The sequence below is a fragment of the Pyxicephalus adspersus genome, chromosome 11 (genome assembly GCF_032062135.1).
Source record: "Pyxicephalus adspersus chromosome 11, UCB_Pads_2.0, whole genome shotgun sequence".
Taxonomy (NCBI): Eukaryota; Metazoa; Chordata; class Amphibia; order Anura; family Pyxicephalidae; genus Pyxicephalus; species Pyxicephalus adspersus.
Genome location: NC_092868.1, coordinates 24,951,589 through 24,961,767, shown reverse-complemented (window position 1 = coordinate 24,961,767; position 10,179 = coordinate 24,951,589). Strand labels below are relative to the sequence as shown.

General features: G+C 36.6%; 1 protein-coding gene across 3 annotated transcripts in view; it reads right to left on the bottom strand.

Annotated features, from left to right (window-relative positions):
- Positions 1-1,539: 1,539 nt before the first annotated feature.
- RRAS (RAS related) overlaps positions 1,540-10,179 on the bottom strand; it is a 28,299-nt gene continuing 19,659 nt past the window's right edge. For all 3 annotated transcript variants that reach the window (XM_072427312.1, XM_072427310.1, XM_072427311.1), the window contains exons 3-6: positions 9,009-9,111; positions 6,708-6,816; positions 6,162-6,280; positions 1,540-3,897 (exon numbers count right to left, since the gene is read on the bottom strand). In XM_072427312.1, the coding sequence (XP_072283413.1) occupies positions 3,810-3,897; positions 6,162-6,280; positions 6,708-6,816; positions 9,009-9,076 (384 nt within the window). In that variant the 5' untranslated portion in view covers positions 9,077-9,111 and the 3' untranslated portion in view covers positions 1,540-3,809. The remainder of the gene's footprint in view (positions 3,898-6,161; positions 6,281-6,707; positions 6,817-9,008; positions 9,112-10,179) is intronic.

Genomic DNA, 10,179 nt, shown 5'->3' with positions numbered 1-10,179 from the left:
GGGAGCTCCTTTTTTCTGTCTTTACTGCCATATGTCCGCCAAAGGTGGACTACAGGACAGCAAGGGACCAGGAGAAATCGGGGGCTCTGCCAAAGTAAGTGCGATAGATATATTTTTTAGTTTAGTTCCACTTTAAACTTGCTGGCCTGCTGCTGGTGTGTTTTTCTTTTCATAGACTTACTGTGTTTAGATTGTGCCTGTTTCTTGACCATAGGACTTTATGTTGTCTGGAAAGACAATTGCCTTTCTAAACCCTGGGATACCTTGTTTGGTGGACTGATTACATGTATATGACCTCTGGCTTTGTTTTGCCTCTGCTGGACTCTCCTGTACCGTGTTATCTGTGGGCTACTTGGGTTCTGTCAGGGGACAACTAACTGCAACATTGGACCAGAGCCTTACATGTTTAATGAAATAAAGGATGGGGGAAGGCTAATTCATTGTGGAGACTAAACATTTTTATTTTTGTATGTTTTGCCTCAACAGCTGTTTTTATAGGAAACTTGTCCCTAAAAGAATATGCTGGATACTGTTGCTAACCACTCATACTATACAGGCTGCAATGCCAATCCAATGGCTTCACTAATTTGGCCAGGAGCACTGCCTCTACTGACAGTTTTTTTAGGAGGAATGTGCACATTAAGAAAGCTTTTAGACATTGCTAAAAAGCTTGTTGAAAGTTACAGCCAGCACTCTTACTGATATCTGTATATATAGAGTATATGTAGAGTTCAGTGTTGCATGAAAGATTTTAGGAAAATTTAAAAAAAGTTAAAGCGGACCTAAACTTACATTTTCAACTTTAGCTTATGGAAGATCTAAAGGTATACTGATCTGTCTGACGTTTACTTCTGTTTAAGTGTTCTAAACCCCCCTAAACTATAAAAAAAAAAAAGAAAAAAGCTTTGGTTTCTCCACTGGACTACTTATTCCATGGAAATGAAGAGAAGTCTGTGAAGGCTCATGGGAGATTGACAACATCAGTCAAAGGGGTCTGATATAGCAGTGGGATATGGTTCCCTGATCTGTGTTTTGTGGTGGACTTTATCTGCATCTATGACTTTAACACCAACCAATGACAGAACACAAAAAACTGACTGATTGGTTGGAGAGCCTGGGCAGGGAGCTGGAGCAGGGCGGGATAGCTGTGCCACACACAAGATGGCTGCTTCCATACATATAAGAAATCTTTTATATTTCATGGATGCAAGCTGACACACCCAGCATCACTAAGGGGGACTAACATTACAGTGCAAGTGAGAATAGATATCTAATTGATGTGCTCTTTCAGTGATTGTTAAAGCTTATGTCATTTAGTGTACATAAAGGAATGTCATTAGGGAATTAGAGGTGTGTCTCACTAAACTACATCTTCTCTACACTGCAGATGCAAAATTCCAATGTTGTGACATAAAGACATTTAAAGGCCGCCACATGTAATAAAACACATAAAAGAGGGAACATTTTGGAAATATTTCATCTGCTTCCCTTAAAGCAAAAGAGTCACAAAACCTGGGCAATATAAACAACCAATTATAATTTAGGATTCATAAGCAGGCTTTAATGACACAGTAAACGATAAAATAAAAAAATAGCAGCTTATATAAATCATACAAAGTCTCAAATTTGTTATAAAAAAAAAGTTGACCTTGTCCCTCTTCACTTACCATTTCCCTTTCTAATGTAATCTGCGGATTCAATGACTAATTAGGAGCTATAAAAATGTGGGTTGTAGGTTGAATTCAACATTACACGAGAAAGAAAGTCAGCTTTTCAGTTCCTTTATATCTGGACCTTCCAAGCATTTTGGTACTAATTTCATTATCAGTAAAATGCTTTTGCATTGTTCCCAATACAGTCTAAATTTGATTGTTGCACACAATAATATATATATATATATATATATATATCTTTATGTCCAGTGCCTTTGTTTTGTAATAAAAAACAAACAGAATTGTTAATGAATAATATGATTAAAGTGGACCTCAAACTGAAATGAGAGAAATTGCCATGTCATAGGAGGTAAATACAGGCAGTCCTCGGTTCTGTAGGTTCGTTTTAAAGTTGAATTTGTATGCAAGTTGGAACAGGTAGATTTTTTTATTAAGTGCAACTAAGACAGATTTTTGTCTTAACATATTTTTACTTTCTGTAAATGCCTAAACAGCAAGACAATCTTCAACAACCCTGGTAGAAGATGATGGACTTGTTGAAGAAGATAGGACTGGTATTGGAGAGTCAGTTAATGAAAGTAGGCATCAAGAGAGGTTTGTACAGAGCTTTTCTTCTCCTCATTATAATTAGCCCTGTAGCATCTCAGGCCTTCTGTAACTGTACAGTAGAACTTTGGTGAACCTCTCTGTATCAGGATCTTCCTGCTCTAACGAGACAAAAAGCAAAAGCTAATCCTTTCATACAAAACATTTTTATTTTGAGAGTTTCTAGGTCCAGGTTTTCTTCCTTAAATGCTGCTGCTCTAGCTCCATAGGGTCAGCATTAGTTTGTTGCTATGAGAGTTGAATATGAAATTATTCTCACCGATGTCCAACTGTAGATGATTACCAATAACTACAGCTTGCCTCAGAAATTTGTGTGTGAATTGGGGGCACAATTTATCCCAAACTGCTATTATATTTGTCTTTTGCTTCATCCCAAACATTAGCAATATTTTTGATGGCATCATAAATGTTATAAATCCTCCAGAGCTCCCTAAAGATAATCCCATCATATAGGGTAGCCCAAAAGCACGAGCAGCAGATTTTCTGACGAACACAAAATGTGTGGAAAGCCGCAGTGATTCCGTTATACAGCCTCCATTTGTAAGTAAGAGTTCTATGGAAGTCAAATTTGCAAAAACTGAACTATGGGTATTTTATGTGTACCACGTGCCATAACATGGTAAATGAAAAAAAAACAAACAACAATCCTCAAATGAAACATGTATTAGGTAGGTCTATTTCACCACCACCAAAAAAAAAATGTAGATCAGGGACTGACAACAGAATCTAGTTTTCGTTTTGTAGTGTAACTGACACTGCTAAGTAAAGGGATGCAGTGAGAAGCAAAAATACAAGAAAAATAGTCAACCATTACCGCTAACATAAGTAATTCAAGGGTCAGTCCACACAAATGGCACACAAACTTTCTCTCATCTGTTAATACCATACTCGGGGTGAACATCCACAATTTAAGTTGCACTGGGATGGGAGAATATAAGACACTGGAAGGTGATCAAGATGATCAACAACCACCTAGAGATAAATACTGGTTTTGGATGGACTGACCCTGAATGGGACATAAATGCTTAAAAAAAAAAAAAAAAAAAAAAAAGTGTCCCAATATATTTCAGATAACTAATATGTAGGAGAATCTTCAATCTTCTTCTCCAGTACGCAAGTTCAGTGCGTACATAAAGCTTGTGGAACGCTAAAATAAAGAGAACTTAAAATAGATATATATAAAATATATATACAGAATATATATTTACATGCAGATTCCCAGCATAGAAAAAAACATTTTAAAGCATCGGCACAGATGAAGGGAGTGTGTGCAAACTGCATTTCTTTGTAGTACAATGAAGCATCTGTCCCCGCTGCATTTAGAATTTCTCTCCAGCATGATATGGAGGGGTGGGGGAGAGGTCATATGATGTCTCCAGGTGTCAGCAGGATTGGCCTGAATCAGGGTCCAATCATGGGCAGGCCAATGGCATGAACATTGCGTGTTATCCACGAGTGGTGTAAACTTTCCCAATCTCTTGCTGCGTCTCTGTTCAGGCCATCTATGGGGGAAAGTCACAGGACACTGGATTACAGAATCACACATGGACAGCTCTTGGATTCTTTCTTTTTAGGGTTAACAGCTGGGGTTGGTGGGCTCTCCAATTCATGAAATTTTCTGCAAAAGGCAATAAAAAAAAAAATCAATAAAGATTAAGTCACAATTCCACCGTCAGTCATTTATCTTTTTTTTTTTTTTTTTACTGACTAGACTAGCTGACTTCCAGCCAAGCATCAAACTGAGCAACATAATGGGGCAACTGATGAGGGTGCATTTAGTTAGCTAATACAGATGCATAATAAATGTTGTTTTTGCATATACCTATCAGAAGCATGTTTTAAATAAAGATGGTTGCTATAGGGCATAACAAAGGGTGTTCATCAACTTTTTTTTACCACTTAAAAACCTCGGGTGTCCCCACAGGAAATTAGGTCAACCTTCAATGCGTACCCATTTCAAACAATCTTTAATTTTTAAAAAGTGGATTATCTATGAATCTCTTATATCAAAAGGTGAAAAAGAAATACAATTTTATTCGCTGTATTTCAACTGTAGAATGAGATTATCAGGTGACCTTTGCATGTACAACTCTACCTAATACACTTTGCAATGTCCACCCTTACAGATCCTCAGCTACAGGTATATCATTCTTTATTTTGACTTTAATATCATTTTTAATTGGAATAGGAAACAGTAATTAAGTAAGCAATCTCACAATACTCATCAAATAACTAAATAATCCAAGCAAAATTTTCAAAAGATCAAATAAATTTACACCTCATATTAATCGTTTTTGGTTAATTGCATTCATAAGTTCAGAATCCATGTATGGTCAGGTTTTTTTTTTTTATTTGTCCCGATTTTAACAAAGGAGTGTTTCTGGGGTCCTTTACCAGGAAAAATAACCTTTTCACAACCCCATCTGTAAAGCAGGATATACTTCTGTAGGTCTCCCATACTTCTGTTTCTGGGTGCAGGGGACTGCTGATATGGTGCTACAGATATGCCCGCAACCTGCCATTCCCCTTGCATTGACATCACCACTTCTGCACCCTATTCTGGATTCTTACAGGACCCTGATTCTGAACAGCGAACAGACAGTGTCCACATCACACAGGCAGGCAGTGACCACCAAAAGAAAGGCGTTCCAAATGGGATAGAGTAGTTTTGGGAATGGATCTTTACATAACTGTACGTTAAGGTCAATAAAAAGAGTTAGATTTGTTTTTTGTAATCCCTGGGTTTGGTTTTTGACCAGAGTTTAGATTTAATCTGAACTACTGATCTTGACAAGCACTGTGAGCTCAGCATACCATAACTATGAGGTGAGGTCATCGTAGTCTACAGCCAGAGGGTGGAGAGGAGGATTGCAGAAACATCCTGCCTGCTTCACTCTACATTACAATAAAGGTCTTCCTTTGCCCCTAAACTCATCTTCCCATTCCACTTCCTCCCAAAGCCTCCACTTTCATATCCTTTTTCAAATTTTAACTTTACCAATTAGAAACACAACGCATACATGTGTCGATTTATCAACATTATCTTCTAGCAGGGAAGTAAAAACCCCCATCAAGGTTTTACTGCCATCTGAATTCCCACAGACATCTCCATTTGTCCAAGTGACCATTGTCATTAGAATTAATAAAAGTTGGGTAATCTAAAATGTTAGGGTTGTCAAAGGACCTGAAAGTGGGGAAATATTCCAATGGAGATTTTTATATCAGTAATAATTTTGTCTATAGGATCCTGACATGACACAAACCTAAGAGTTTAATCCAAAGGAAAACTAAAGAAAGGTTTTATAAAAAAAACTATTGACTCAAGTAGTAAGTATTAATGATAACTGTAATTAGTAATAGTGAAACTGTGTAACAGGGCACTGTTTCTATCTATTATACCATGTACCCTCATCATCTGGTGATTTTTACTTTTATAGTCCATAACGCATTTTATACATATTTGAAAAAGAATAATAGACATTAGTTTTTATTTGTAACTAATCTGTTCTAGCCATGCGTCCCTCCAGAAGGTCAAATCTGGCAAAAAATAACCTACAATACATGTCTGAGTGCCCTATTTATCATTCTTTTCTGTATTCATTTTGTTATAGTAGCTTTTTTAGTTTTCTTTGTTAAACACTTGACATTTTAGTCATTATATTGAATAAATATATTGTTTTGATATTTTTTAGTCTATTTTTTTTGTGACAAATTATTTTGTGGTTCTATTATATACCCATATTTCTTTATTAATGACTAGTTTTTTTTAGGCTATCAGATAGTACTATGAAACTTGTCTGAAAGGGATACCTGAATAACCAACACCACCAGTCCCCTGAAGGTCTAGCCAACGCTTCTAGTTATTAACAACCCCCATATTACCTTATTGCCCTGACCAGTTCATGGAAAGATTCATCTACATTTAATCGGATCTTGGCTGAGGCTTCCATATAAGGAATTCGGTTTTCTCGTGCAAAGTTCAGGGCTTCCTCTTTGGTCACCTGTTTATGGGAATCAGAAAGACAAGCAGAAGTAGTAAACTCAAAGTTCCAGTCATTAAGGGGAAGTGTACATAAGTATTTCCTCAATAATAACCCACAGAAATAAATACAATTATAGCTTTTAGCCAAAACATATTACTATATTAACAGTTAGGGGTATTAGGCCTACTTGCAATAAATGGAAGCACACAAAGATTGGTTTTGTTGTTCACAAAAGCTATATACTGCCTTCTAGTTATAATCTGTTTTATTCATAAAAAATGATTACATACAGCCAATACTTTAACAAAAGATTTTAATCTACACGTACGTTATATATGGGCCTCAATAATCAAAAAGTGTAAGAAATAAGAATAATTTATGTTGCTATACCTGTAGCATAATTTATACAACGTTTAGAATTTTTTTACAGCAGCTTTTAGTTTACCTGTCTCTGGAGATCCAAATCTGCTTTATTGCCAACCAGAATCATTGGAAACTCATCTCTGTCTTTAACACGGAGGATTTGCGTGTGAAACTTGCTCATCTCGTTGAAGCTAAAACAAAAAACAGCAGAAACATTTTTTGAGCTATATGTAATTTTGAAATTTTGAAGAGATTGCAACCCCTATACTACTCAGTGCTCAACCCAGAAACTTTTTAAGCTGGGTGGGAATAAATTGTAGGCAGGTGGTGGTCCCTGTATTGTGACCCAACTCATCAGCTGAAAAGTGCCGGGTGATGCACCCAGCTAAAAAGGTCTGGGGAGAACACTGCAGCTACGTGCTTTAATGAAAATTGAGAGATTGTACAAACAACGTCGTAATGCCACAGCCTAGCTGATACGGTATAAATTTAATCAGTAGTATAGGCAGGACCTTGTATTATGTACTTATTGCATTTGTGTCATTCAGAATCAGTGTATTCAGAATGACATCATCTTGCTAGTCCCACAGTTATGTTACAGTTTTAGGAGAGAGAAATGATGCTGAAGAAGAGATTTAAATAGCAAACAATTATTCCCATTCCCATCTACTATTATACTGTGAGACCAATTAGTGCTCATAAACTGCTATGAAGAGACTATTTAAAGCATCCAGACAATACAGACGCCAAGTCTAATTACCACTTTGTAACATAAGCAAACAAATATTAGGTACAAGAATATTCACTTAGTAAAAGGTGATATCTCTACTACAATGTCGTCAAAACGTTGCTTTAGTTTCAAATCAAAATTCTGCCTTTTGAATCAGATCACTAAAGAAACCTATGGGCCTTCTCTATGATTGTTAGATATACAGTATGCTCTGATTAGCAAGACATTAAATCGACTGATATGTGAAGTGATAGCACTGACATAATGTAGATTCTTGAGTTACAGTGGGGACAGTTATCGGGTGGAATATTGGGCAACAAATGAGCAGCCAGTTATTGGAAACAATGTGTGGTAAGGTATCTTTACATTGATGGCAATTCTGGGGCACTCCCAGAATGTGGTGGTTTATTATCTACAAACATTTTTCCAAGGTAGGACAAACCATGATGGGAGAAGCCTATATAGTCCAATTCCATAGAAAATTTACTGAAGGCTAATTATTTAAAAATGAAATTCTGGCTATATGAGGGAGGTTTTAGAACACATAGTGCATGAGGTTTCTAGTCACAGACCAGTCATGGCCATGGCCCTGTTGACCTGTATTCACTGTCAAAATACCTATAATGAAAAATGGGAAAAAGGTGGCAAGGTATGATGAATCATGTGTTTTTTTAGGTCATGTAGATGGCCAGATGCATATGCATAGTTTACTAGAGAAGAGGATGGGCTAATGGAGGTAGTGTACCAGATACCACAGGACACTTTCAGAGGTCCTGTGGAGTCCATGCCTCTATGGGTCAAACTGGTTTTTGCAGTACAAAGGGGGGCTATACCAACTAGGCAGGTGTAAAATATAACAGTCTAAAGTAACAATTTTACACTAGGCAAGTATTGTTTTAATACTTTAATAATTCTTTCTTTGTACAATTTGCTTTCAGTTTATTATTAATGCACATGGACTGTTTCACTGCAGTTTCTTAGTGCAGATTGCTGGCAAATTATCAGTGGGTGAGAGGGGGCATTTTCACTTGCATCTTTAGTTTGCAATTCAGAGCAAAGTGTCCCTTTAATACCATCTGAGACATTGACTGATCAAACAGGAAAGACAATAGTCAAGTCTGCTAATGTGAATCTATATTTACAGTCACAAATGTAGAAAATACCAAAGCTATTTTAATATGTATAAATAATATAATGCAATATCAACCATCAAAACATTCAATAGTTCTTTTTCTTATATCAAAAAAATGTTCTAAGCCATAGCCACTTAATGTAACTTTAACATATGACTGATAGAATGGCACATTTTGCAGTCACGCAGCACATAAAGCTGAATCATTGCTTTCTGACAGTCAAATAAAGGACAGGTCATTATGTTTTCCAATAAGAGGAACATTTTTCCTTGGTTTTGAAGATTTCACTGACCCTCTAAAGCTAGGAAGGCTTATAGCTATCCAAGTAAATGATTTGTAGTAATTGTACAAAAACACATTAGCTATGAAATAAATCAGAAAGCCAAACTACCAGTATAATTAAAACCTATGATACAGACAAAGGAACATGTGTCAAACTCTTTACATAACATGATCAGGTTCTTACACCCAACCTACCAAAATCAAGAGAAAAGATAAATGATTTAAACAGATACTGTACCTTCCTCTGTCATTAATTGCAAATATTAGGAGGAATCCTTCTCCTGTCCTCATGTACTGCTCCCTCATCGCTCCAAACTCCTCTTGACCAGCTGTGTCCAAAACTAGAGAAATTCAAATATACAAGCTTTAAATAGGTGATCACACACAAAATCTTATACAATGTAATTACAGCTTTTGTACATGGGCAGCATTCAATACTTGCAAAGCTGGGTTCGGAGTTCAAATACTAGCAACGACAATCAATTGGATACATCCAATTGGAATTGTGATTAATAATATCCAGAATAAAAACAGTCAGAAGACCAGGATATATACTATATACTTATACTATTGGTACAAACTTTCAGTACTTCCGAGTGATGAAAAATCAGAATATCAACTGGTTTAGTCACCTGAGTGCAAAATTGGCAGTGGCTTATGCATATCAAGCCTATATCCCATGTACCTGGAATGGCTTTGGCTAACTTAGTTTTCATGAATTTCTTAGATTCTAGTGCCACTAAGTACAAGCCAAAATAACACTCTTTAGACATTCCTAAAAGAGCAGTTTTATTCCTGCTGCCAACAAAAATGTCTGGCCATTGCAATCAAGCTTTTGCGATTCCAGCAGTCGCTTAATTTAGTGCACATGACAAGTCTTGACCACATATAGTTGCTCTACTACATAAGTCATAGGGGTATATCTACTGGCTAGACAATAAAAAGTTATCCTTCCATCATCACCAGTGTAAATTGGTCAGTTGTTGCCCAAAATAATGTTGAAACAAAAGCAAGGGTACAGCAGCTAAGAGTTGGATCACTGGTATAGTCAGCAAGGAAATGATTTTGAAGGATAACTGAGGATCTGTTACTTTGTCCATACATAAAGTTAAAGTTTCATAAAAGCCCACACCCTGATCCACTTAAATTCCCCTTTCTCATACTTCCCCACATTCCATTATTCCATAGCAGCCATTGCAAAAAAACAGGCAATTTTTATTATACAGAAGCTTGTGACATCTTCAAGAATGTAATGCTGGGGCCTGATATTAACAAGAAGAGGATGTCATCAACCCTGTTTAAGTTTTAACCCTTTTTGACATGGAGATTACACAGGGTTAGGACTGCAGTTTTGGGATAGAGTAGGGAAGGCAAGTAAAAATAGTACAGGGAGTACCATGTGTCTGATA